This window comes from Miniopterus schreibersii (genome assembly GCF_964146895.1).
Source record: "Miniopterus schreibersii genome assembly, chromosome: 15".
In the NCBI taxonomy this organism is placed as follows: domain Eukaryota; kingdom Metazoa; phylum Chordata; class Mammalia; order Chiroptera; family Miniopteridae; genus Miniopterus; species Miniopterus schreibersii.
In genome coordinates, this window is record NC_138115.1 from 8,129,043 (window position 1) to 8,156,659 (window position 27,617).

Genomic DNA, 27,617 nt, shown 5'->3' on the forward strand with positions numbered 1-27,617 from the left:
ATCATCCAAAAGCTACTAACTGAGCACCTACTATATCCCAGGCGCTGTGGCCTTGGAGGCATGTTTCAGGCTCCTCGCCATCTGCGGGCGCCTGGTGATTCTAAACAGATGACATGCCTGGTGCAAACTGTTCAAACAGTCTCCCTGGGGTGACGGGGCTGCTCTGTATCTTGACTGAGGTGCTGGTGGCTCACAGGTCCATATGAATTTCTGAAAATTGGCAGAATTGTGCACGAAAAAGGGTACATTTTACTGGACGTGAATTATTCCTTAACTTAAAAATGCTGACCCCTCACCCCTCCAGGGGGCCTCGAAGCGTCCGGTCCCCTCGCTTCCCAGCCGGGCGGGGGTCGAGCCTTTGGGGCGGGGCGGCCCCAGGTGCGCCCGGCCGCGGCCCCAGCGGGCGGCGGGAGCCGGGAGGGGGCGCGGGAGGGGGCGGGAGGGCCGGCGGGGGGCGCGGGGCGAAGCCGCGCAGGGCGGGGGACGCCGGGAGAGAGGGAGGGACCTGCGGGCGGAGAGCGGGCGGCGGCGCGGGGAGGGGGCGTGCGCTCCGGGCCGAGCGGGCCGCGAGGCGGAGACAGCCAGGCCGCCGGGTGCGCGTCCAGGCGACGCGCCCTCCCAGCCGCGGACCGACCGACGGCCACGCCGCGAGCGGCAGGCGCCCGGCCATGTTCAGCCGGAGCTCCCGGAAAAGACTCTCCAGCCGCTCGGTGAGTGTCCCCCAGCGGCGCGGGGCGGACCTGCGGGCGCCCCTGGGCCGCCGCCAGCGCCCCTGTCCGGCCCCCCTGGGCCCGGCGGCCGCGCACCTGTGGCCCCAGGTAAGCCGGGCGCTGGCGGGCGGGGCGCGTCCTGAGCGCGCGGGGGCTCCGGGCGAGGAGGGGTTAAGTCGGATCCCCAGCGCGGGCGAGAGGGAGACGGGAGCTGTGGCCCCCCGCGTCGCAGTTCGGGGCTCCCCCGAAAGCCCTCTCCCTCGCCCCTTCCCCTAAGGCAGACCCCAAGCCCACCGCGAAAGCGCCCGCGTCTTGGCGCTGCAGCCGCGGACTTGACTTTGGGTCTGTCTTTTGGGGTGTCCTGTGCTGCCCCTTCCCGGGAGCACCAGGCTGCTCCGAGGCGAGCGCGCGCCACTGTTGCTTCTCGGGGACTCTTGGAAAGGTCTTGCTTTTGTTTCTTAGAAACCCGTGACCAAGGTGTCTCAGGGAGACAAAGCCCCAGCCATGGCCGTTTCTTGGTGGCTCGGTGCCCCTCACCAGAGGCAGCCCCCTGGGTGGGAACACCCGTCCCCAGGCAGGAGACCACCCTGGGGCGCTGGCAGCGTCCTTCCCCAGGTCCCCCGCCTCTGAGAGGAACATGGGAGCCGGGTGGGAAGAGTAGGGCTTCCTGCCTGGGACACTGCCTGGGACACGAGTGGGGCTTCGGAGGGAGCTTCTGTGGTCGAAACATAGTGTGTTGTCTTTTTGTTTTGAAGTTGACCGGACTGGGGCGGATCGAGAGAGGCCAGCCATGTAACGCCTGTGGCGACCAGTGCCCCGGGTTTGCCTTGCATCAATGGAGGTAGGACGCCTGAAATCTGATTTCTAAAGGCACAAGGGGTGCGTTATAGGTGGGTGCGTGTGTGGAGAAATGTACGTGCGCACATCTATCTCTCTCCTTTTGGAAATCTCACTTGTAAGCCACATGGAAAGAATGCAAAGGCTATTCCTTTAAGAGTGGGACTACATCTGCTACAAATATTGGAGGTGGAAGTGGTGGCCAGACACTGGGGGGTGCAGGGGAGCGTTTCCCTGATGTGGGAGTGTTGGGTCCCTCAAACCCCATACTCTGTATCTAAATCACTCAGCCCCAAACAATTCGACTTGGCATGGAATTGTTTCCAAGAGCCACTGCTGGTGTTTTCCAATTGTGTTTTTAATTCAGCCCCTGTAACTCTGGGTCCCAACCGCAAATCCACCACTGCCCGTCTGCGCTGTGTCAACCCTCTTCGGTGGCCAGATGTTTCTTATTAATGTGCCGTGAATGTTGACTTCCAGGCAGCCCCAGCCTGGATTGGAATGATTATGTTTGGGAGACAAGGGATCGCGGTGCCCTCCCAGTGCATCTGGCTGCTGGGGCTCCGGTTGGGAAAAGTTGGGGTGCAGGCTTGCCGGCTCTCAGTTTGGAGATATGAAGAGAAGAGGTGGATCCTTTTTGGCAACTTCATGGAAAGGAAAAAGCAGTGACAGGAGAAAATTCTCCGACCTCAGAACCCGTTCTCTCTTTGATTATTGCATCTTTCCCCACCGCTCCTATGCCCCTTTGAAGAGGGCTGTTTCTGGACACCAGGGAGAAAAGCCTGCTTTGATCTTTCCCTCTCCTTTTGTGTGTGCGTCTCCACTTTCTCCCAGTCCGTGACGTGTGCTGGGCACCCAGTTATAAGGAAACTCCCAACTGGCTCCTTCAGAAATTAAATGCTTTGTTCCTGCCTCAGATGGGTCTGGCAGCCTCTTTGCCTTTGTTTCAGGACACTGAGCCCAGCCCTGTGGCTCCCGAGCATTTAATAATGTGTGTGTCAGAGGCAGGGCCAGGGGACCTTATAAATATGTAATGGGCCGACTTAGGCGTCCATCAGCCCTGCCAAGGCTGTGGCTTAAATAGGTGTGTTCTGGGCTACCACTGTGGGGCCCAACTGTGAAAGTGGGTGATACGTGGGAATAGGTGTAGAAGTTTTATTTTGTCAACCAAATCCGGGGTCCAGGAGTACTGATTGCACCCTTCTCCATCCACCTTGTGCTCGAATGGGGGTCAGGGGCAGAGTGATAAACAGACAGTGATCTTCAGCTTCCCTGATTCTGCAGCACTGGGCTCACGGGCTGGCCAGTGGCACAGTGTGGGCTGTACCTGGCTTCCCTCCTTCGGTCCACGTGACCTCTGCTTCTAGTCAATCACTTAACTCTCCCTAGTTCTCGGTTTCCTAACCGTTAAGTGGGAACATGACCTTACTTCACGGTGTGATTGTTTGCCCAGTACTAGGCCCACAATAAATATTAGCGACTTTTGCTTGTTATTTCCAGCTTCCTGTCCAGCACTCTCAGGAGGAAGCATAGCTTATCTGAGGCGGCTGGGTGTCCTGGAATGACTTCCAGGACCACCGCTTCCCGGAGAACCCGAAGCCTCTCTCACCGGCTGACTGTGTGCTGGAAGAACAGGTGTTGCATTTTCAGCCCGTTATGGCGCCTTTCTTTGGGCAACAGACCCTTTCATGAGCTGAGACAGGTTTTCATGTGAAGCAGTTTCCTCACTAGCAGCAGAAAGGCCTCCTTGGGCTCCATGAATGGGGTGTTTATGGCATTTCTACCCATTGCTGGGAAGGAAGCAGCCCCTTGCTTTTGCCCCTCCTTTCCCCCCTGGCATACTTTGGGGTGACCTTTCAGAGAAGAGGGTTACAGTACAATATTCTTTTTGGCAGTTTGAAATCCATAGTGTGCTCACTTTCCACCCCTCTGCTTGGAGAGACAGTTGTGCCCAGATGGGAGGAAAAAGCTGGCCAACTGGCTGACCCACGGAGAGCGAACTCCCTGACCCCAAACCACAAGGCACTCTAAGTATTTCCACTTGGCCTCTCCACTAGCCGCTCTGCTTCCACACTGGTCCCCCTGAAGTCCACTGTCTACACAGCAGGCATCTCCTCAAAGCAGAACCGAATCGTGTTACTGCCCCCAGCACAAAGGCATTAAGTTCTAGGGAGGAAGCGTGTTGTAAACAAACTTTGCTTCCCCCTCTGGTGTGGAGGAGAGAGCGAGGGCTTTGAAGTCTAGACAGAGCTGGGCTGGTGTCTTGCTCTGGCTTTGACAAGCCCTGTGACCTTGGGCAAAAGGCTGAGGCTCCCTGATTTTCATTTTCCTCAGCCGTCACACTGGGATTTCTCTACTGAACAAATATTTGAGGGCCTGCTTCATGCCAGGCACTCTGCTGGTGCTGGGGATAGGCAAGGAACAAAACAGACAGGATACCTGCCCTCATTGAACACTAATTACATTTAGATAAGGTGGCTAGGAAAGGACTATTTGGGGAAGTGACATTTGAGCAGAGACCTAAATGAAGCCAGAGAGGAGGATCCTGCAGATTCAAACCCTGGGCAGGAACTACCAGTGTCGCCATCTCCTGGAAGCTCGTTAGAAATGCAAAGCCTCAGGCCCTGCCCTAGACTTTCTGAGCCTGAGCCCCACTTTGACAAGGCCCCTCTGGGATTCCTGTGCCATCAGAGGTGGAGGAGCCTGACTTAGAACCCCGGGCACTGCGCATGCTGGGGGCTCTCCACACCCTGGGGCGCACTCTGTGTGGGGAAGATGCCTAAGGTCCTGTGGAAGTCTCTTAGTTCATGGGGATGTTCCACACTCTCCCTGTTTCACCCACGCCTTTCGGTGGCAAATGCGGGGATTTTTTTAAAGATTTCTAAAGGAGGGCAGAGGGCTCACAGTTGTCAGCTGTCCTCCATCTGATCTGGGACAGCTGGGGAGCAAAGGTGGGTACTGCTCCCTACAGGTGACCAAGCCCTGAGAAAAAGCACCTCCAGGCAGCCTAGGGCTAACCCCAAAGAGGCCTGGCCTATTAAGGCATCTTCGTGGCTACGGCCAGAGCACAATCATTAATAACTAAGCACTCGCAGGCTCTAGTGTGAGACAGCATTCTGAGCAGGGGTTCTTTGGGCTTGCTTACCACCAGATTGAGCAGGGAGAGAAAAACAGCCATTTTTACAGTGAAGGTTTACCCTTGGAATGCCTAGGCACTGATGAATTAAAATACTAGCAAGACAACATCAGCAGTACTAACGGTGAGTACTGACTGTCCGGAGCTGTGCCTGCCTCCTGGTTTTACATACATTTCTCTTTGACCCTCACCAAACCCTGTGAGGTAGATGTGATTCTTTTCCTGATGAGGAAACTGAGGCTCAGAGCTGCTGGGATTTGGCTTTAAAACCCAGGCTCATGTCCTTGTGACTCACCTCCTCTTGTTACTTCTCTATTCTAAGGCAGAGGTCACAAACTAGAGGGCCTTGGGCCACCTCCAGCCTGCAGATGGCTTTTGTTTGGTCTGCACAGTGTGTTAAACAAGGGGGCTTTTTCTAACCTTAAAATCCAGGCTCCAGCTTCTGTCGGAAAATACAAGTGTGTGTTAACATGGGACTGTTACTTCGTGACAGTAACTGGCAGGCAGGAGTGCAGTCCCTTTGGAGGGGGCTGATCTCGGCTCACCGTGGTCTCCAGCATTCCAGTTGCAGTCAAGGACATCTTCAAAATTTAGGTGACCTGTCAGGTCCCAGAAGTGATTGTAGCTTGCAAATCCTGAGTGGGCATTCTCATCTTTCCACATACAATTTTAAAAAGACAGCCTTCTGGGACATTAGCCAGCACTTTTAAAGCATTGAAAAGCCAGGCAGGTATTTGGCTTCCTTCCTATCTTTCCCTTACAACAGTCTTTGGAGATGATTGCAATTATTTCTACCCATTTTAATAGATAAGGAAACTGAGTCTCAGAGAGGTTAAACAGCTCGCCCAAGGCTCTACAGCCAGCTAGTCAATGGTATTCCCATTCTGTGTGACTTCTAAATTCTGTGGTCTGGACCAGGACTTCTCAAACTTCCATGTGAATTACCAGGAGGTCTTGTTCAAATGCAGATTCTGATTCTGGGTGGAGGCAGGCGCATAAGATTCTGCATCTTTAACAAGTTCCCAGGTGATTCTGATGCTGCTGGTCCAGGGACCACACTTTCAATAGCAATGGTGTAGACCAGGGGTTGACAAACTACACCCTGCTGGCCAAATCCAACCCTTCTCCTGTTTTGTTTGGCTCACATTACATTTTTAATGGGTGGGGGGAAAAAATCAAAAGAATACTATTTCATGACATATGAAAAGTACATGAAATTCAAATTATAGTGTCCATAAATAGTTATCTGATTAAAGCCACTCCCATTAGTTTACATATTGTCTGTGGCAGTTTTCCGGCTATAACCATAGATAGAGTTGAGTAGTTGCAACCAATTGTATATCCAGCAAAGCCAAAAACATTTATGCCTGACCCTTTACAGAAAATATTAGCCAATCCCTGGTCTCTATCACTATCTAGGGAAATATGCAAATAACTTCCCTTAGTTTTAGAAGAAAGGAATCTGAGAACCTTTTGGAATCAAGGCTAGAGGAAGCAGCCCCTCTCCCTTGGATGAGAATGGTGCTGAAATGAAAAATCAAAGGCAACCAAGAACCAGGGGACAGACCAAAGCCATTTCTAAAGGGCGTGTGGAGATGAGGCTTGCAAGACCAGATCAATGAACTGCCAGTGGATTCTAAGCTTCTTGTAATCCCTTTAACAGTTCAGCTTTGCTGATAAATGCATATTCGACTCCAGCATTAAAAGGCTGGCTTTCAGGAGTTGCACTTTCAGAAGCAGCTGACATGGAAAGCCCAGAGCAGTGGTAGCTTTGTGAGGTCGTTTTAATTATGCAGAGCAGCCTGTCTCCAGACAAGGCTGCCTCTCCAGGCAGGATGCTTTGGTGCTGTGCAGTTGCTCCTGAGGCAGCGCTCACTGGGTCGGCCAAGACTGCACCCTGAAAACATCTCTCCTTAGTTGCCCTGGCAATTGTGTCGATTGATAACTGGAGCCGTAATTGGGGAGATGCCAGCTTGGTTTCCTTTAGTGGATTGTAATTTGGCTAAAAAATAGACTCCCGCCAATTATTTTGCTTGGGGAAGACAAACACTGTCTCAGTAAACTGATGTGCCAAGAAAAGGGGTGTGTGTGTGTGCAGGCATTTAAGACATGCCTGGAACCCTCAAAGTAAAGAAAGATCCTTAGCAGCTAAGGAGGTTGCTGGTTAACTCACCTGATGTCATTGACATTTGATAAAATGCCTGATAGAAGCTGAAACACTTTAACAGGGTGTTTCTCTTGAGGAAACATCAGTTTATTCCAATACAGGATGTCGCAAAAGTATTTTTACAGTTGTGAGTATGTGAAACACAGAGTTTATTCTTGTATTATTACTTATTATTGTATTATTTTCCATTGGAACAACCGTAAACCTATCTTTGCCCCACCCTGTATATTTGTATTGTCTCTGATTTTGAAATAAGACATGGTTTCTAAAGAAGATTTAAAAATCACCCGCGTGTGCACACACACACAAAGCACAGAGAAGAAAACCCTTAATTATACCTTTGAAACTAGGGTCAGCAAACCACAGCCAGTGGGACAAAATCAGCTAGCTACTTGTTTTTGCATAGCTTGCTAACTGAGCATAGTTTTCTCATTTTTAAATGCTTGGGGGGAAAATCAAAACAAGAATAACATTTTGCGGGACATAAACATTATATGAGATTAAAAATTTAAGTCCATAAATAAAGTTTTAGTGGAACACAGACATGCCCATTTATTTAGTGTCCCTGTGGCAGCGTTTGCCCCAGCAGAATGGATTCATTGAGATGATCCTCATGGCCCACAGAACTGAAAGCTTCACTGCCTGGCCCTGAAACAGCTAGATACATGTTTGTGCCATGGTATTTATTTCCTCACATTCATTCAAATTATGAGTTACTAACAAGATTTTACAGAAAATGTACATTCTGCATATAGTCTTTTGTAACTCACTTTTTTCATACTTAGAAATACTTTTTGGACATCTTTACATTTCAGGCGAAAAGATCTAATACATTTATTAGCTTTTAGGATCCAGTGTATGGGTTATCATTGAATTAAAATTTTTCTGTTCATGGCCCCTTATTAGATACCGTATGACACTAGTTTTTCTTATGCCACAACATGCCTATATGGAGCTCTTGTCAAATTGTCCTCCAAAAAGATAGTGCCAACTTTCTCTCTTCCTCCTTAAAAAATCTGAGTATATTTCTGTGTTCTTTGGGCGGAAACTTTGAAACATCCCAGCTAGTATGGCAGCCTCTAATTAATCCTTGTTTAATCACCCTGCGTGACAGTTTGTACCTGATGAAGTGAGAAAACATGGAGCATCCATGCCAGTCATCTTGTTTTCAGAATACACTTTTTCTTTAATTCCGAAAGTGATACCCACATTCAATTGAAAGGGCGTCATTCAGCCTTACGTTTCTGTTGTTTAAGGTTAGTGGGATGAGGGGGAATCTAATACGTTTGTTATTTTGGGGTCCCTGGGTTCAAAAAGCTAGAAGGTTATCCTTTCACTCTGCCATTAGATTAGTGAGTACCCAGAGGGAATTCCTGTGGGCAGAGGGAGCATTCCCTAAACAATGATTCCCAGGTCACTGAGCATTCGGAGATCAAGAGGTTTCTACCTGTCTTATGCATGGGAGAGCCATGGGGGGGTGATCTCTGGGGAGAAATGTGTATTTCCTGGCAGTGTCATAAAAACGTCTAGGAAGCTTGTAAAGGCTTATGTGGGAGCATTATAGCTGAGCTGTTAAAGGGACAGGCTTCTAAGACATTTTTGCCTCTTACTCTTCGTGGGAAAGTGACTTAACCTTTCCCAGTCTTTCTTGTTTTTTTCATCTGAAAAATGTGAATAAGGTTACTTACCATTTTGAGGTTCTCTTACGAGGTGATTATGAGGGTTGAATGGGATAATGCATGGACTGCGCCTCGGTGTGCGTGGTGGGCAGCCAGGGCTTCATACATGTTTGTGGATGCAAGGAGGCCTGATGGAAACAAGGCTGGGTGAGAGCAAGAAGACCTGGCCACGGCCCTGGCGACCAGGTTCTATGACAGAGAACAAGTCACTTTCCCACCGTGAGCTAACCCTTCGTTTGTTAAGTGGGGGTGATGATTGTTTTCTTAGGGACTTAGCTCAGGGGATAGTGGAGCCCTCCCTTCCCTGGGGGTTTGGGTTCAAAGGAATGAGACTGATGGAATAACAGATTTATACAGCCCGTCACACGCACCGGGGGCCATACACACTTCAGGTGAAATGCACTGTAGTAGAATTGGACCCTGCACCCTCACAATCTTCTTGCTTAAGTGAAGTGTGCATATGATGTTTCTAAAAACAATTTGCAAACTCTAATAGGAAGACAACATTTAAACTCTGCTCCCGAAGTCAGTATATCAAAGGGGCCTTTTTTGTGCCTTGTGCCCACCAGCTGGACCATGAATATTCATGTCCAAGATGAAAATCACACATCATCAAGGTAATACTCAATCTGGTTTACCTAAGTCTGCTTAATAAGTGTGGATTTTGTGGGTTCCATGTGCCATGCAAACACTTCCATGTATAGAGTCGCCATTCCTTACACAGAAGCTCCCTCTTCTAAGGCATGAGAAACAAGGATATTTATACAATATTTGACCCAAGAGCATACCCTGGAAACTCCTGAGATAAGATCTAGCCTCTACCTATATTTTGTTGACAGTGTACAGGATTTAAAATTTTAATTAATTGCCAACATTTGATATTTTGTGTAAAAAAAAAATCAGATTTGGGGTTTTCTCTGGAATAATAAAAGTTGCTGGCAACTCTGGGCTTGTATTCTTTTCTTCCTTTTAGATAGAACACGTGTTCAGCTTTTCCCCAGTTGCCACCATTCCCAGTTGTACACCCCGCCTGCCTCCTTTATGTTACTGGCTGGCTGCTGTAGACATCTGCTTTGAAGAAGCAAGGGAATGAATACACACAACTGGAAGGATGACACAAATGGCCATAAAACTGCCACTTGGCAGGGACAGCTGTGCTGAGCAAGTTACCCAAGCAGCTAAATTTTCTGTCTGGGAGATCCCCTCGAGGAGGAAGGAGATGACATCAGTGAGGACCTGCTGTGTGCTTGGTTCTTTCATGCATCACCCCATGTCATCTCGGAACAATTCTCTGAGGCATGTGTTTATCTTCTACTTTTTAAATATGAGGGAACAGGCCCTGGATGGTTAGGTACCATGCTCTAAGTCACACAGGTAAGAAGTAGTGGAGTCAGGACTTGAAACCAAGCCTTTAGATCTCAAGATCACAAGTTTTTTAACCAAGCACTTTGGCATTTTGACTCTCCTGGTCTAAATATACAGCTGTGCTGTGGAGAAAAGAGTCTTATGTTCTCAATGACCTGGGGATGACATTTGACTGTTGTCTACAATGAATGAAATGTCTGAAGAACCCTGGGCTAGTTGGTTTATTGAGGCTGGGGTCTTAAAGGTGAAACTCCTTTAAAATCTGAGTTTATTGGGGTGTCTGAAAGGTGAGGAATTGAATCGAATACAGTGCAATTCCAGCAGGACTTTCCTGGCAGTTTTCTAATCAGATCTGCACACACTGAAGGGGGCTGCATTCAGCCTGTTTACAGCTTTGGTGTTAAACTGAGCAATCTGGCCAGTTTGTGAAGCGGTGGGGTGGTCATCAGAAAGATCATTTGCATGTATCCAAGAGGCAGCCTCCACAAAAGGGATCAGTCAAGGCAGGGAGTTTACAGCTCATCCCTTCAGGACTAACTTTAGGTCAACAAACTAAAAACAAACAAGATGGTCATTGTCCAGTGTCGGGACCAGTGCTTTTCAGCTTTGCTCCCCAGTGCTGTACTGAGCCTGACACCATGTTGCAAAACAGATGCAAGCACATTGGACCTTTGGAAAGCGTTTAATGAGAGCATTATTTGATTTTCTGTTTGGTAAACTACTTGCTGATGCAGAAACTGCTTTCACAGTTCTTAAAAGCTGGCTCATTATGCGAACACGCAACACCCGGAGTGGGTCTTCCAAGTTTAAGTGCTGAGGAATTAGGCCTCCAGGGGACTTATTAAAAGAATGCAGGTGTTTTCTTTCTTCAACACAGTCTGGAATTACTCTGATAATATAATTTCTCAAAGTCTCTTGCTCCCAATCAGGCACCAGGAGGCTCCTGTCATTTGCATCTTCAGTGACTCTGCCTTTGGAGCTTCTCCAGCAACTTATTGAGTTGTTTGGAAATCAGGACAGGCTCCTTTTATCTTTATGAAGCCAAAACTATGGAAAGAGTAGGTAACAAGGGAATATAATATCTCCATCATCTTGAGTCTGGGACATTCAAAGCAACGGGAAGGACATATAAATGTGTTTTTCTGAGTTCTGGAAGGTGGAACAATTTAATAGATGTTTCCAGCTGTGAGGGTTTCAGATAATTTTTTTTCTCTTAACTTTTCAAAATCCTGGTGGTAACAGCATTTTGAGGCAGGTTTACATCTTGTTTTAAATTAATTTTGATTAAATTGTTGGATGATAAATGTGCAGTGTAGATAATTTGGAAAATTCAATTTGGAAAGTCAAATGATTTTAAAAAAAAGCCTAAATCCATCACCCACAGAGGAACATTCAGCATTAGGGTGTGATTTCCATTTGGTTTCTTTTCTTAGAATTTCACATAGTTGTATTTGTTTTCTAGATCTACCGAAACAAATGACTATAAACCTGGTGGCTTCAAATAACAGAAACGTGTTCTCTTAGAGTTCTGGAGGCTACAGGTCCAAAATCCAGGAGTCAGCAGGGTAGTTTCCCTCTGCGGGCTCCTTCCCATGCCTCTGTCTTCACTTCTCGTGGCTCTTGGCACTCCTTGGCATTTTGGCTTGTGGATGTATCACTCCCATCTCCACCTCTGTTTTTCACGGTGTTCTCCTGTGTTTCTGTCCCTTCCCCTGCTCTTCTCTTGTAAGGACTTGTTGTTGGATTTGGGTTCTCCCCACTCCAGGGTGACCTCATTTCAACGTTCTTAACTTTACCACATCTTTTCCATCTATTGACAAAGACCCTTTTCCAATAGATCACATGTAGAGAGTCCAGGTGAATCTCTTTTGGGGGAACTGCTGGTCAACCCGTTATAATCATTATAGTAATAAAGTATATACAGTTTAGTATTCATAGGCAGTGTGCCCCACTAGGGCTTTCTGAATGTGTTATTTGTAACACTACAGTGGCACGGGAGGTGGGGCTTCAACGTGGGGCACCTTGGAGATCGCTTTACTTGTCTTTTCCAGGCACAGTTAAAAGCTGACAACGGGAGGGAACTGTAACAAGCTGCTATTAGTGGATGGAATTTCCTGCCCATATTGGTGAATTCAGCTGTGTGAATCAGCTGACCCCCAGGTCACCCTGTGAAGTCCATCCGTCTTCTTTCAGCTTTTGTTGGGCCTTGCCAGGGAGATGTATAGGAAATGAACTGGTCGTCTGTGGACAGTTATTTGTGGGACGAGCTTTTGGCCCAAGGCCTTTTAATTAATGTCTAGGTTTTATAATTGATTAACTTCCAAAGGCAAAAAAAAGTCTTTAGAAAAGGAAATTCCTCATGGTGCTAAAATAGGTCCCATCTCCACAAAATTATAGCAGAGCCAACTTACTTTCCCCCTCCCTACCTCTCACTTTTCTGCAAACACAACCAGAAAAGTATAAATTAATTGTAATTCCTCATTCCCTGATTTCTGTTAAATCCAGCATGAATGCATCTAGGCTGTTCAGAATAAATGATCTGAAATAAAATGAGAACAAATTATGATTTTTTCATTATCATCATCATTGTACTAGCTGTCATTAATTGAACATTTACAATATGCCAGGGATATTAGATTCTAAGCGCCTTTCTTATATTCTCTTATTTAATTATCGAAACTCTTCATGAGATACATACCAGCATCGACATTGGTTTCCTGAAGAAACTGTGAGGTGCGGCAAGTAAAAGTTACTTCCCCAGGGTCACACAGCTCGTTTGTATTGAAACCGAGGTTAGATCTTAGGACTCTGACTGCAGTTTGGGCTCTGAAACACTATTGTATTCCTGGCTCTGGAGAGATCTAGACTCTAAACAGTTGTAGGGTTGTTTGCCTCCCCCCTCAGAGTTTCCCAGTCATTAGTTCTCAATTGGTGCTTAGAATTTACATTTAAGCAATGAGGTGCTGCTGCTGGCCCAGGAAACAGAGTTTGAGAACCACTGGTCAACACCATCGCCCAGCCCTCCAGGACTTGCCAGTGACACCAGAGAGACCAGATGAACATGACTGTCCAGGATAGCAGTTCACAAGCTTTCTCACCACACAGTAGTTCAGATTCCTGCTGAAGGATTGGTATTGGTGTTGAGGGCTAGGAGTTTAGATTGGAAAGAGAGGCCCCTGAGCCCCGACTTAAGGTTTAATATGTCCTTGGCCTCCTCCCCTTTCCTATCACTGAGAGGACATGGACTTTAATAAAGCAGTTTTTAAATTCTTTTATCAACTGTAAAGTAGAACCAGCCAAGGTCTGGTATCTATGAAGACGATTAAAGATTAATCAAGGTTCTCGCCCAACCAGATAGTAAAGTACATTGTAAGGCTATACAAATGAAAACAGTATGGTACTGGGACAGGACTAGATCACTGTGACAGACCGGAACATCTCCAAGACTAGATGGAAGTCCTGTGGTACAATGGTATATGGTGGAGGTGACACGTATAAGCAGCGGGGGGACAGTTCAATGAATGGTGCTAGGACAAGCAGCCTCCCATTTGGAGTAAAAAGATATTAGCTTTCCACTTGGAATAAAAAGGTGTTACTCTAAAACTTTTAAATAAATAAAAAAAAATTATTGTGGATGAATGCTTTTTCTGTCATCTTTTAAATCACACTACAAATTTAGAAAGGAAAAGGCATATCTAAATTCAAATATTTTTCTGGTTTTCTCCCCCATAGTCTCTACCCTCTAGCCACACAGGCCACCTTACTGGTCCCCAAAGTCAGCAGGATGTTCCCCCCTCATGGCATCTGCCTTTGCTGGGACCTCCCCTAGGGCTGGCTCCCCCAGATAGCCCCAGGGTTTGTTCCCTCACTTCTCTCCTGGCCTCTCCCCCAGTGTCTTCTCCTTAGAGCAGTGTTCGCTGGCCACCCTCAAATACTACTACAATCACTCCCCTTTCCCTCTTCTCTCTGTCCTTTCAGAGCACTTATCGTTACCTGATATTATATTTCAGTGGATTATCTGGCTTTCGTTCTGCCCTAGAATTAATTACTTTAGCCTACATAAGAATTTAAACTTTATGAGGCTATTTTTCCCATGTATTTTTTGTTCAGTTCCCCAACAACCAGAAAAATACCTGGGGCATAGCAAAATCCCGACAGAATTTGTTAAAAGAATAAATAAATGAATGGATGATAAACTCAGAAGTCATAAAGGAAGATAGATTATTTGGACATGAAAAACAATTAAAATTGTCAAGTGACAAATGGGGAAAATTATTTGGAACACGTATGATATACAGAAGTTTGATGTTTTAAAATATGGAAACAGCTCTAATACAAAAACATGAAACAACTCATTAGAAAATTGGGCCAAGGATCTATCTCATCAGGCAGATGCATGAGAAGGTATCATTTGTTTTCTTAATGGCCTTGCCATTTCTCGTGTTTCTGTTTATTTGATCGAATATAAATAGCTGTTAGAAAATATATTTGTGCAGAATGGTGAAGACTGTGTTCTCTGAACTATAGCATCTCTTTTCCTAGGAATTATTAAAACAGTGTTAAAATACTCTGCACGCTGTCATGTTTTGGGCTAAGCTTTGTTCATTTTGTTGGGGAGATTAAAAGACCTTAAGATTCTTTAGGATTTGGAGTTGTCCGTGGGTGTAAGCAAGACCCATAGCAATGATAGTGTGATTCAAAAGGTGACAGAAAAACAACCACTATAAAACTATAACACCTACAGGGTCAGAAAATAACTTCTATACCTAGGGACCTGGGCATTTGGCTGCTCGTGGCTGCATTTCTGTTTGCTTGTCACAGTGACTTGGGTGTGTTGCTACTGTGTTTAGTGGGCGGGAACAGGGATGTGGGACATTCGCAGACTGAGACAGTGCTATTGCCATGAAGGTTGTCCTGCCTCAGATGCCAAGGGCGTCCTCACGCAGTGAGAAGCTGTCAGTGCTGCAAGCAGCAGATGCCTATGGGAAGTGCCTGGTGCACCTCTGATGCTTGGAAACATAATTCTCTGGATCCCAGTTTCCCTCATCTGTGGATCGAGGAAGATAAATGATAGAATTAGGAGAGACCCATCATCAACACAACGGGACAGCATCACAGGGTTTTCCTGCTCACAGAGCCCACTGAGGAGATTTGGGCAAGAAGAAATTAGAGAGTACAGAAGTGTTTCACACAGTCCCCTTGCTGAGTGAGCCCCAACTTTCCATTTCGTCTGTAAAACATCCAGGTAGCAGGTTCCTCTTCAGGATGCTGTCCCTCTTCTGACCCCTCTGGATGTGCTGTAGGGTTGTGTCTTTACCGAGAGTGCATTTGTTCCTAAACCTGTGTAAGGAGTTACACCTGTTACTGTAATTACATAAACACCCTCACAAGCCCATGAAATGTCGTGCGAAAAGAATGAAGACTTATTTCTGTGGAAAACTAAGCTGAATGCTTGAAAATGCCCCAATAATGACTACTAAGAGCAAACCAGTTGAATTAGGTTCTGGGCAAAACAATTATAAAACATTGGGAATGAGGCAGAAATTGTTAAAGGACCTAGATTTTTTGACAGCATCTTTAAGTTCTGACATCACTCTAAAAATATCTCAAACTGGAAAATGAAGGTGCATCACAGGTGTGTTTTATGGATGAAATAAAGGGTACCCTGATCTGTAAACCCCTGTGCAAAATCCCCTCTCCCACTCTAAATGAGTTTACGGGTACGTATTTCAAGGAAAAAGTTCAGATATGTCTTTATCATTATTTTATGATTCTTCAATGTGATGACACTGCTTGTTATCCCCACATTTATTGTCTACTTCTTCCGTAGAAATATAACTTTCAAAATATCGTCTGGCTCATAGCCTGAGAATTAAGACAATATTTCCCAGGCCTCCTTGCTCTTAGGGGTTGTCATTTGACTAAGTTCTAGCCAAAAGCATATGAGTAAAAATAGTGAGTAGATGTTATAGAAAGTGCCTTTCAAAGGAAAGCGTGTACCTTTGTTTCCCTGCTTCCTGCCCAGTGGAATGTGGATGTGATGTTGGAGCTCAAGCAGCTAAATTAGACCATTAGGTGGAAGCCCTGTGTTGGAGAGAGCAGAACAAGACAGGCAGTGCCTGGGTCCCTGGTATCCATAAAGACACGAGCCTTGGACTGCATAACTCCAGGCTGTATTTACGTGAGAAAGTAATTCATTTCTATCCTGTTTGGGCCACTGTTATTTTGGATTTTCAGTCATCTACAGCCGAATTTTATTCCAACTGGGCTACAGTTGTGGATTATATTGAATAAGAGAGGCTCTGTTATACTGGCTATTGCCCAAGGGTCAGGAATTAGTTTTAACTATTTCAACAGATTTACCAGAACTGTCATTTCTAACAATAGGATATCCACTGTGTTCTCAGTGGTTGAAAATCCAAAATAGTTCTGCTTTTAGGAGTACTTGTTAACGGCAAGGGTGATATTTTGGGGAATATGCTATCCCGAGGCAGGGGTGACTTCATCGGAAACCTTGACTGTCCAGTAAATTGGAGTACATGTGGTTATGGGAGGTATTCATTTCCCATTGTCCGGTTTCTCTGTGAATCCTCGCCATTACCTATCGAGGAACAACCTGGAACGTTGCAGGAACGTCGTGATGTGGCACTGACGGCACCCTCTGCAGCGGGCGCTGCTTGGGGATGCATTCGGAGCTGCTTGTTTAGGCTTAAAGCACGGAGTGCGGGGACGTGATTAATCCCTTTGGTAGCCCCTGTCCTCTTACCGGCAGCCGAGGCGGGGGTCGGGCTCACATTACATACGTGGAGAGGTAGCCGAGCTGCTGCGTGCGAGGGTGGCCAGGGCCTGAAACCCGGCCCGGTGTGTGGACAGGAGTGGCCTGTGCCCTTCAGCCTCTTCATTGAATATTCCCCGGCCAGAACTTCTCCCTGCTGGAAAGTCTGCCTCGTGGCTTATATCCCAGGATGGTAGTTTTGCGTGAAAGTTTTAAGCAGGAATTACCTTTCTGATGGTTATTCCTGCCCAGCTTTCTCAAATTATCTGAGAAGAATGTTAAATTGATGATAATAAATTTCTGAGAAAAAATTGGATGACATTTTGGGGTCAGATTTTCATAAGCAAGAGGAATACAGTGGGAAATAGATTTATAAAAAGTTAGGGGGAATTGATTCATTCAAGTAAACTTATCATGTGCCTGCTGTGGCCTCTCATGCCTTGAAATACAGTAAAATGATATAAATTTATATATTTTAAATTAGTTGGATACATATGAATATATGTGTGTATGTGTGCATATGTTTTTTTTTTTTTCACGCAAATGGTGGCATACAGTAGATATTTTGTTTTTGTTACTTAATAAATCTTTTTTAAAAAATTACTGTTTCTTTCAATTTACTTTGTATTAGTTTCAGGTGTACAGCATAGTAATTAGACAATCATATACTTTACAAAGTGTTCCCCCCTATTTTCCAGTACCCACCTGGCACCATACATACTTATTACCATATTATTGACATATATCCTATGCTCTACTTTACATCCCTGTGACTATTTTGTAACTACCAATTTGTACTTAATCCTTTCACTTTGTTCACAAATTCCCCAACCTCCCTCCCCTTTGGCAATGACCAGTTTGCTCTCTGTACCTGAGGCTGTTTCAATTTTTTTTGTTCATTTATTTTGTTCTTTAGATTCCACATGTAAGTGAAATCATATGGTATTTGTCTTTCTCTGACTGACTTACTTCACTAAGCATAATATCCTCTAGGTTTATCCATACTGTTGCAAATGGTAAGATTTTATTCTTTTTTATGACTGAGTAATATTCCATTGTGTGTGTGTGTACACAACTTTTTTACCCACTCGTCTGTTGATGGGCACTTGGGTTGCTTCCATATCTTGGCTGTTGTAAATGATGCTGCAATGAACATGGGGATGCATATATTCTTTCAAATTAGTAACAATAGATCTTGAAGAGCTTTTAATGCTAGTATATGTGAATACTCTTCTAAAAAAGTCCACGTAATATTCCACTATGTAGCTGTACCATAATTTACTTTACCACTTCTCCACTCATCATTTAGAATGGTTAAAATTTCTGGTTATAGCGAATGGTGCTTCAGCAGACATTCTGACCTGTAGATCATCATTGCCTCTGTGTGTGAAAAGATCTGTAGGATAAATTCCTGGAAGTAGAATCACTGAACCCAAGGGTGTGTGCAGCTTAATTAGATGAATTTTGCTAAATGGAAAAATTGATTTCTGAAGATGTATAGATCTATCAGTGTGTCTGAGGGTAGAAGACTAATTTAAAGTGGCCAAGCATTTAACTTCAAGAAACTTTCGGAATGCCATTTAAAAAATTTGTTTTTTAGTGTGGTAAAATATGCGTAACTGGAATGCCATTTTTGTTCATGACTTTGATTTGCCAACCTCAAATTTTTGCAAAACCACTAAGTTGGATGTAACCTTCTTGTACTAAGAGAGGAGCCATTAAATAATTTTATTCTAATAGAGTCTCTGTGGGAGTGAGACGCAGCACTCTTGCTGTAGATAGGAACCGCTGTGCTGTCAACGTTCAGCTACTGACCCTGTGCAAGGGACAGAATTCCGGTGTGTCAGAATATGTCCATCGCCCGCCACGAAGTTGAGTGTTAATGATTTTGATAATCGCCTGTGCTGCCCCAATTTTTTTTCATCTCATCTCTGGGTCTTGAGTTACACATCTGTGAAAATCAAGGGGTTCAGTAAATTAGGGAATAAAGCCCCTCTCCCTCCCCGGCCGGGTGTGGCTCAGCGGTTGAGCATCGGCCTGGGATCCAGGAGATCGGCTGGATTCCCGGTCAGGACACATGCCCGGGTTGCAGGCTCCATCCCGTCGGGGGCGTGCAGGAGGCGGCCGATCAATGACTCTCTCATCACTGATGTTTCTTTCTATCTCTCTCTCCATTCCTCTCTCTGAAATCAATAAAGACATATTAAAAAAACAAAAAACAAACCCCTCTCCCTCATTCCTCCCATTACACCCTCCAGAGACGTTGCTTTAAATTAACCCTGGAACCCCGTTAGAAAATCGCCGGCCAGCGGCCTTTTCTTCTCTGCGTCTCCATAGCACTGTGCTGCTCCCGACCACGGTTACTTTTGCGTCTGCAGCTGCCCTTGGCTCCTAACAGATGTTTCCAGCTCCACCTTTTCAGCCCTCTAATCCATTTTCCACACAACACTGGGATACAAAGAAGTAGTTCTTATGAAATATTGATACAGCACGTGTAAGGCATAAACAATAGGGGTGCGGCGGAGCCTGCCGCCTGGCTCGAGGAGAAACCTTGGCATTACCCCGTCAGAGGCAACGCGCTCCTGCAGTCAGAGTTGACCACGTCTCCGCTTGGCTTAGTTTTGCCACCAGTGTGTGCCCAGCAGTATTTTATTTGCTTCTGTCGTTTGTTTGGGATGCAGGCGCAAGAGCCCCTGCGGGCCGTGTGCCCGGGGGGCAGGGCCTTGCCAGGCCATGGGGTGCACGCGAGGCCTCGCAGGATGAGGTCCTGTTGTTTTCAGAGAGGTTTGTGTCACCTTATATTCCTGTCGGCAGGTAGCGTTCTGCTTGTTCCCATCCTGGCTCACACTCTTTGTCACATCTCCCCTTCGTGCATGTGGCTTCCTCTGCCTGGAATGTCATTCCCATCTCCGCGGCACTGGCTGCTTCCCCTCTCATCCTCCAGCTCTCAGGTTAAAGGTCACCTTCTCAAAGCGTTGCTCTGACCATAGCCCCCTTGTCCCACGACCGTAAGCTCACAAGGGCAGGGCCCGTGCCTGCTGGGTCATTGCTGTATTCCCCAGGGCCTCACATAGTGCCTGGCACATAGAAGGTGCTCAATAAATAGATGATGAAATGAGTGAATGGCTGAGTGAGTCGAGTTTTTAGGTCCTTTCAGGTCTGAAGTCCCCCGTCCAGGGAAATGAAATCAGAACATGCCCCACCCCGTGTTTGCCTCGGCTTCGAGGCAGTTTTGTGGCGGAGATGATGCCGGAGCACTTTTGAAAGGCTGTGGCCTCAGCTACCTGGTAGAACAGAGCATTCGTGACACCAGACACCAAACGTAGTGTCTGCCGGAAACTAATGACCATGTAGAGTATAAGTAGGAGCTGCAAATGTGCGTTCAGAGAGAGAAGGGTGAGTGGATGTGCCCCTGGGGGTGCAGAATGACGTATATTCCAGCCAACATGTGTGGACACACACAAAACGGAGTGAGCCCAGGTGAGAGGCCTGGGGACATTTTCCTCGAGAGCCCCGATTCCCAGTGGGGCCATCTGAACTTGCTGGGGGTTTCTGTTCTTCTGCCTGCACTCGTGGGGGCTGGGTTCGTTCAGCCCTGAGCTGAGCATGGTCGAGGCTGGGCAGTGCAGCCCAGGCCTGGGCAGACTGGGTGCGGTGGGCGTGCCGCTGTTGAAAAGTGAGGCAGGGTGGTCCCCAGACTGCTCCTTGCAAAGAGTCAGACCTGTTCCACGGAGCCTCTGATGGCACTGCTCAGGCCTAATCTCATCAGGTAGAAACCAGAGGAAGTTAATCGGCGTCCAGTGTTCCTGTGAAATCCCAGCAGCGTGATGCCACGTGCGGGGTGGTGAGAATAGGCGTAGGAGGGACTCTGCTCAGTGACCAGCTCTATAAACATGGTCATATCACTGTGCTTCTCTGTGCCTCAGTTTCCTCATCTGTAAAGTGGGAATTTCAGTACCTCTAACACAGTTCCAGTGAGGAAAAGGTGAGATTATGAAGGAAAAAACACGGGAACATGGGAAGTTGTTGAATTTTCTTTTTCCTTTTAAAGAACAGTCACCTTGTTTTATACCCAAGGGAGTGAGGGACACACAAAGGAGGATGATTTCCTGGAGTGTGCAGTTGAAACGGGCCCAGGGCCCAGATCTCGGGTTTGGGCCGGTGTTCTTTGGACCCACTGCTCTCTCAGAGTAGCTCAGCTATCTTAAGCCTCTCTTAATTAAACCTTTCTCTGAAGGGCTACTCTTATTTGAAAGGCTTCATAAGTCTTTCTTTTTACTTCAGTGCATTCTGAGTCACTCATAGTTTAAAATGGGAAGATTAAGACGGAGCAGTTGGCAGCGTCCTGTAGGCTGTTAAATAGACGCAGGAAGTCAAGGGATGCCCGCCTCCGGAGCGCGGGGCAGGCTGCTGGCCGGCCCTCCGTGCCCTGCTGCGGTGGACGCGGGAGGCCCCTAAGCCTGTCGCCAGGAGGAAGCGCCTTTTTGCAGAAGCTCAGTTCAGTGTGAAAAGGATGGTCAGGTTGACTTGTGATAATTAGTGATGGAGCAAAGCAAGAAAGTCCCCCCTGATGCTACTTGCTCCCACCAGCCCTGACCTCTTCCTGACATCCTTCTGGAACAGCATCTCTTAGCCTGGCAGCCCAGGGATAAATTCCCAGCACCCCTGAACTCGGATGAGAAAAAGTTTGCATTCTTGTTTCTACTAACCCCTACTTGAACTTTAGCATTTCCCTCAATTATGAATGAAGGCGACAAACCACAGTAATTGCTTTAACAATACCCGTGGCTTTGTCACCAATAAAAATTCCAGATGTTTTCATATCACATAAAGTCCTGGAAGTCATCTTGAAATACTGTTAACTTAGAAATTACACTGCTTAGAAATTATGGTAGTTATCAGACCTGCTGCTAAAACTGTGTATATTATATATTCATAAATATATTATTACCATATATATGATGTATAAATATAATATGTACAAATATATGTATATGTTATATGTTATAACTTAAATATAAAATGTATATTTATAGCATATAGCTTATATTTATTACTAGAGAACACATATAACTTATATGCCATATAAGTTATATAGTATAATATGGACTATATATACTAGCATGTAAAGACTTAAGTTACTACATGAAGTTTAAAAATATTTAATAACTGTATTTTAATGTAACTGGTTCCCTGTATAACCTGCTACATTATTTCTCATCGTACCTTGGGGAGGGCTCCAGGAGCAGCATCAGGCACAGAGGGGGGGAAACTGCTGGCCCTGCCCGGAGGGAGGAGAGAGGAGGTGAGGGGCAGGAGGTGCTGCCTCGGGTGTTTTTGCTGTTAGAAGTCTGTGAATACTGTAGAATTGGTGGTTTGGGGTGAGTTTGGCTTTTCTCAGCCACACTGTTTAGTCTTTATTTTTAAATCAAACATTGCTTTTCACAAAGAGAAGCATTTTGCTGCCTAGAGATGTGTTCCCCTCGCTGAAGTGCTTTGTGAAATGATTTTTCTCCAGTTCCCTTCGGATGGCCATCAAAAGAATTTCCAGAGGTGAGTGGGAGTTTGGTGTGTTTCTGCGGCCCCCCCCTTCACTGACAGTCACACACACGGGCACACAGAAGCCCTCCTTCCTTCCTCCCTTCCCTGCTCCAGGGACAAACGCTGTCTCCCCAGCCCTCTCTGAGTAGTGTTTGAAGGGGGAGAGGGCAAGACCAGGACAGCGGCAGGCCCCGCCGAGAAACCTTAGGAAACTGCCGTGAGCATGACCATTCCAGGCCTGGTGGCTCCCTCTCCGTCTCCCAGGCAGTACAGCTTAGAATGGAGGTTCCCAAGGCCAGCCTTCGGTGTGCCCCTCTGTGACTCGTGCCATGTCTAGGCGCCTTCCTTCTTGCTGAGAGGTGACTTTTGGCAGTGGCTCTGCTTTAGCGGCCTGACCTGGGCTCCTAGCTCAGTCCCACCACTTGGCAGCTGTGTTTCTTTGGGCAACTTATGTAACCTGTCCAGGCATCAGCATCAGTTTCCTCGTCTGTAGCGTGAGGATCAGACGAGTGCGTCCCTACAGGGCTGCTAGGGGATTAGAGCGTGAAAGTAAACACATGTGAAGTGCTCAGAGCTGAGTATCAGAGTAGTGATTGTTGACTTAATACTTTTCTTGAAATTAGCTTTTAAAAATCAAAATGAATTTAATTTGGAAAGGAAACTAGTACATAACAGGAGGGGGGAAAGGACAAGTGTAAAAATAGGAAGGGGCAGGATTTCAGAGAGAAAGGGCTGAACTCCAACAGCAGGGAGTGGAAATTCCTGGGTCAGGGAGGAAGTGTGGGCCTGGGGACGGAGGGCCACATGCTCATTGCAAGGGAGGTTGTGGGAACAGGAGGGGGCTGGCAGGACCTTGGGCATCTGACCATCCACCGAGATCCAGATCTGAGGCCGGGGAAGGGATGAGAGAGGGAAGGAGTAGAATCTGGATGACAGAGGTGCGGTGGGAAGAGCCAGGCTGTGACAGGGACAGACTGAAGGAATGCGGAGGCTGGGGGAAGCGTGGGGCTGGGGCTGAGATGAGGGGCGGGGACAGTGCTTAAGGCATGGAGCTTGGATTGGGGTATGGGTGTCCAAAGGTGTATAATGAAGACTCTCCCAAGGGATATGCATGCAAGGAAATTCTTTTTACAGACTTTTTATTGAAATATTACATGTATAAATAAAAATGTACAAGTTGAAAAATCTCTCCAAACTGAACACTCAAGACCTAGATCAAGAAGCAGCGTTACTGCCCTGGCTGGGTGGCTCAGCTAGTTCGAGCGGAGTCCTGGACACCAAAAGGTTGGGAGTTTGATCTCCAGTTGGGGCGCATTTGGGAGGCAACCGATTGATGTTTCTCACTCACATTGATGTTTCTCTCGCTTGCTCTCTTTCCCTCCCTCTAAAATCAATGAAAACATATCCTTGGGTGAGAGTTTAAAAAGAAGCAGCAGCAGCAGAATTATTACTAGAAATGCACTCGAGGCTCCCACAGTGACAGTGCACCAGGCTTTGGGAGACTTTCCCCAGCAGGCACACAGCCCAACAGCAAGGAGGGTCTCACAGATTCTTTTCCTCAGTTGCGTTTGGCAATACGTGAGAACAGTTGACCAATTATGTGCCCCAACATTTCCCCATGAGGCAGAGAAAGAAATGCAAATAACCAAGTGAAAAAGCGAGGGAAGGAAACCAGTGTTCTCCAGTCCCTACCGTGTGGCAGCTGGTGTGCTAGGGGCTCACTATGCACGGCCCCTTCCCTCCTCACAGCAGCCTTCCCAGGCAGGCCTCCATTTCACAGAGAGGAAGACTGAGTCTCAGAGCTCAGCGCTCCCTGCTAGGAACATTAGCACCAGCGTTCAAATCCAGGCCCGCCTGCTCTGAAAAGCTGGAACAGATTGGTTAACGTTACTGATCCATTGCTTTGCCTGTACATGAGAACAATGATAATTTACCTCAAAAAGTTGTTATGGGCTTTACCCAGATGAATTCTGTGAGGTTTATGGAGGAAAAGTGCCTGGCATATATTAAATTGATGCATACATGTTAATTACTTCACCTGACAAATACAGGTATTTAATAAATGTTAACTGTTGCTGTTGCTAAGCCCCTAGGCTCAGAACTGTTTGTTCAATCTTATTATTGAGTTTGTGTCTTTAACATTACCCGGTAATGGCTACTCCTCAGAGCTGAAACGTCGAATTGCACAAGGGAAGCTTTTTAATGATGATGCCCAATAAACACAGAACCTCCTTCATCCATTAACTCTCTGCACAATGACTTCGGTTTGACTTTTGTTTTCTGCCACAGAAGGTACAGAGTCTGAAAAGAGGCCTGCGTATTTTGTTTCTTAAAGATTACTAATTTTTTTTTTTTTTTTGGCTTGGTGTTCACACCTGTCCTAGCTACTTGAAATTAAAAGAAAAATGATATTTGAGAAAGTCATTTTAACATCACCCACTTAAAAAGAAAAGGAAACACTCGCTGTAAGCCATCCAATTTGGAATATTATGAAAGATTATCTCTGGAAAATGATATATGTTCATCCCCCCAATTTGAAGGCATATTACTTTCCCTCGAACTGAAGTAGCAGTGATTTTTAATTAGATTTTTTAACTCCCAAAGTTCCCAGGCTGGAATGGAAAAGGTCAAGACGGTTTCCGAAGAAAAAGAGATCTAAGTTTTATTTTTCTCATTTCATAATCCTACTCTCTTTTTTTTTTCCCTTCTCAATAGCTGACATTCTAAAAATAAGCTTGGTTTGTAAGCTTCCTCAGTCAGTCTGGCCTACGATGAGTTTGTTGTTTTTTTTGAAGATGTTATCACCCCATTTGGTTTCCAGTGATAATCTACATGGACTTAGAATTCCCCTAGCAAAATCTTGAGAGGTCGGCCAGGGCAGATGTTTAACATTTCGGCAATTTATCTCCTTGTTTGTTTAGCATTTCTTAGCCTTTGAAGCTTCCCATAAATAGTCATGAAGTTATCTCGGAGGAAATCAGCTAAGATGAATTGGTGTTATCCCCAAATGCCAGCGCAGTGCCAGACTCTGGCTGGCATTTCAGAGAGGTGGCGGCGGGAGCAGCATTGCCCGCACTGTGGAAGGCCCCTCTCCATTGCCTGCCTAACTTTTTGGTGGTGCTTCTCTTGATGGCTTACGCTGGTGGACCTTTGATAAGCCTTTTGGATTTTTTTATTTCATCCTGGTAGAGTGGAGTATGAATTAGGAAACAAACAAACAAAACCCACTGTATCTCTAAAATACAGAGTTAATTTATCAGTTATATGATTGCTTCTGGGGAGTTGGGAGTGAGGCGGTGTCTCTGAAATGCTCTCCTAACACATGCACATGCCTCAAAGCCACCCTCAGTTACCTAAGGAATTCAGAACACAGAAATATATGAGGCTCAAGGGCCTGGATAATTGCCTAGTTACGGTCTGCGCTGTGACCGTCGGGGCTGACCCTGACCGATGGGAAGTGTGCCCACTGTGTTGCTCTTCGTTGAAAGTGCTGCCTGAGGCACCACGTCCGCTCTAGAAAATGCTGCTGCTGGAGCTCGTGGTGGAAGATAAAGCATGAAGAGGCCTTTGTGAGGATCTGCCCTTTCCCCTGACCCCCCCCCCCATCCCGGAGCCCTGAGGACAGGGTGGGCTTGAATCTGTGTGCCCCTTGGAATTAGAGTCCTCAAGACTCAGTGACTGACTTGAAATTGGAGGATTGAGAGAAAGGACAGGTTTCTGCGTTGGGAGGCTGGGTGATACTACTGAAGACCCGAAACAGGGAGTTTGGACTAGAAGGAGAACAGATTGGGGGAGGAAAGGAAGAATTCATCCCAGAGAAGATGGGGTCGAATAGCCTGTAGGACATTCTGATGGAGATGTTCTCTGGGGCTTAGTTTAGATTAAGGCCTAAGAATAGGGTTGGGGCTTGAGATAAAGACATTGTCAGTGATTCATGTTCAGGTCGTTGAGAGTAGGTAGTTGAAGCCATGGGCACAGATGACCAGGAGAGGGTTTAGACCCTACTGTTGTGAAGAATTGCATGTGGCTGCAAGTAGCTAGACCTCCTCTTTCCCAAAACAAGAGATTACTTAAGTGAATTGGAGTTTTATTTTTAAGAATAATGAGGAATACGGAGTTTAGAAATTCAGGGGTGATACTCCAGCTCAGGGCTGTCAACTGAGACCCATGCTCCTTTTTTTTCAGTTCATCCTCCCTTAGCATGTACTCTTGAGAACAAGTTGGCTGTTCTTGCCCCTACTTCCCCCTGCCCTGCACAATCACTATGTTTGGGGCAGAAAAAAAGGAATGGGGAGAGGGAAAGGCAGTGTTTCAACAGGGGGTCATCTTTCTTTTATGGGACATCTACCTATGACTTTTGTGCATGTCTCATTTGCCAGAACACGGTCACCTGACCATCCCCACCTGCATGGGAAGTTGGGAAGTGTAGTTGCTGAGGTCGATTCATTGCCATCCTGAGTATAAAATTGGGGTTCTGTTAGCAAGGCACTGGGGCCAAAGGAATACATAAATTAATGAATCAGACATTCAGCAAATATTTATTCAATGCTGACTATGTGAGAAATAGGTAAGAATTCTTCCCCAAGTGGCTTCCCTCTCTTTATTTTACAGTCTTCTTCCAATCGGATCATGTCCTGCCTTGGGTAATATTAGAAACTGCTCATAGAGTACTTACTATGGGTTTCTTACTTGCTGGTCTAAGCGCCGAATACCCATTATTGCATTTGGTCTTCACTTAACACTCTCTGAGGCTGGCCCTGTTATGTCCATTTTACAGGTAAAGAAACGGGCACAGAGAGGTTACGTCAGTTGCCTGGCGTCACACAGCTAGCAATACTCTTTTCAGTGCTCTCTACTTCTTTTTTGTTCTCTCTACCTCACTCAGATTCTTCCTTCTTCAAAGCCCCTTACCTTTGATGCCAAGTTCTTTTATGCCAGTTCATTTCCTGAATTAAAATCAGTACCTCCCTACTTAAAGGAAAAGTGCTCCATACCTTTAAAAAATGTACCTAGGATTTACATTTCCTAAGAGAATTTACATTTTAACGGGCTCATTTTGCATGAGAAATGCATTTTCAGGAGGAGAATTTTCACCTGCTGCCTGAAAGAGGGAAGCATTTGGGGGATGTGAGTCAGGGATGCCAGTGAAGAGAAAGCTGGCCCTATCAGAAAGATTGTGGCAGATGAATTTCTGTTGGGCCAACTCATCCTTGTGGGGAAAACAGAATGAAAGAGAAGGAAATAATTTAGATGGGTGTGGGCAGTTTGCCGGTCATTCTGCCCATGGTGCCAACCCCAGCATGAGCGGGAGAGGGAGGGCGTGCCTTTCCTGGTCGTTGTTGGTTTCAGCTTCTATTTTACAGTCTTCTTCCAATCGGATCATGTCCTGCCTCTGCTGGTGTGGGCT

The 27,617-nt window shown here is 46.2% G+C and overlaps 1 protein-coding gene across 4 annotated transcripts in view; it reads left to right on the top strand.

Annotated features, from left to right (window-relative positions):
- The first annotated feature begins 566 nt into the window (after positions 1-566).
- The window catches only part of PRICKLE2 (prickle planar cell polarity protein 2), a 301,504-nt gene continuing 274,453 nt past the window's right edge, over positions 567-27,617 (top strand). Inside the window, exons 1-3 of one of the 4 annotated variants that reach the window (XM_081160275.1) lie at positions 567-818; positions 1,466-1,551; positions 3,048-3,182. In XM_081160275.1, coding sequence (XP_081016401.1) covers positions 669-818; positions 1,466-1,551; positions 3,048-3,182 — 371 coding nt within the window. In that variant the 5' untranslated portion in view covers positions 567-668. The remainder of the gene's footprint in view (positions 819-1,465; positions 1,552-3,047; positions 3,183-27,617) is intronic. The other 3 variants (XM_081160276.1, XM_081160277.1, XM_081160278.1) reach the window with 3 other exon arrangements.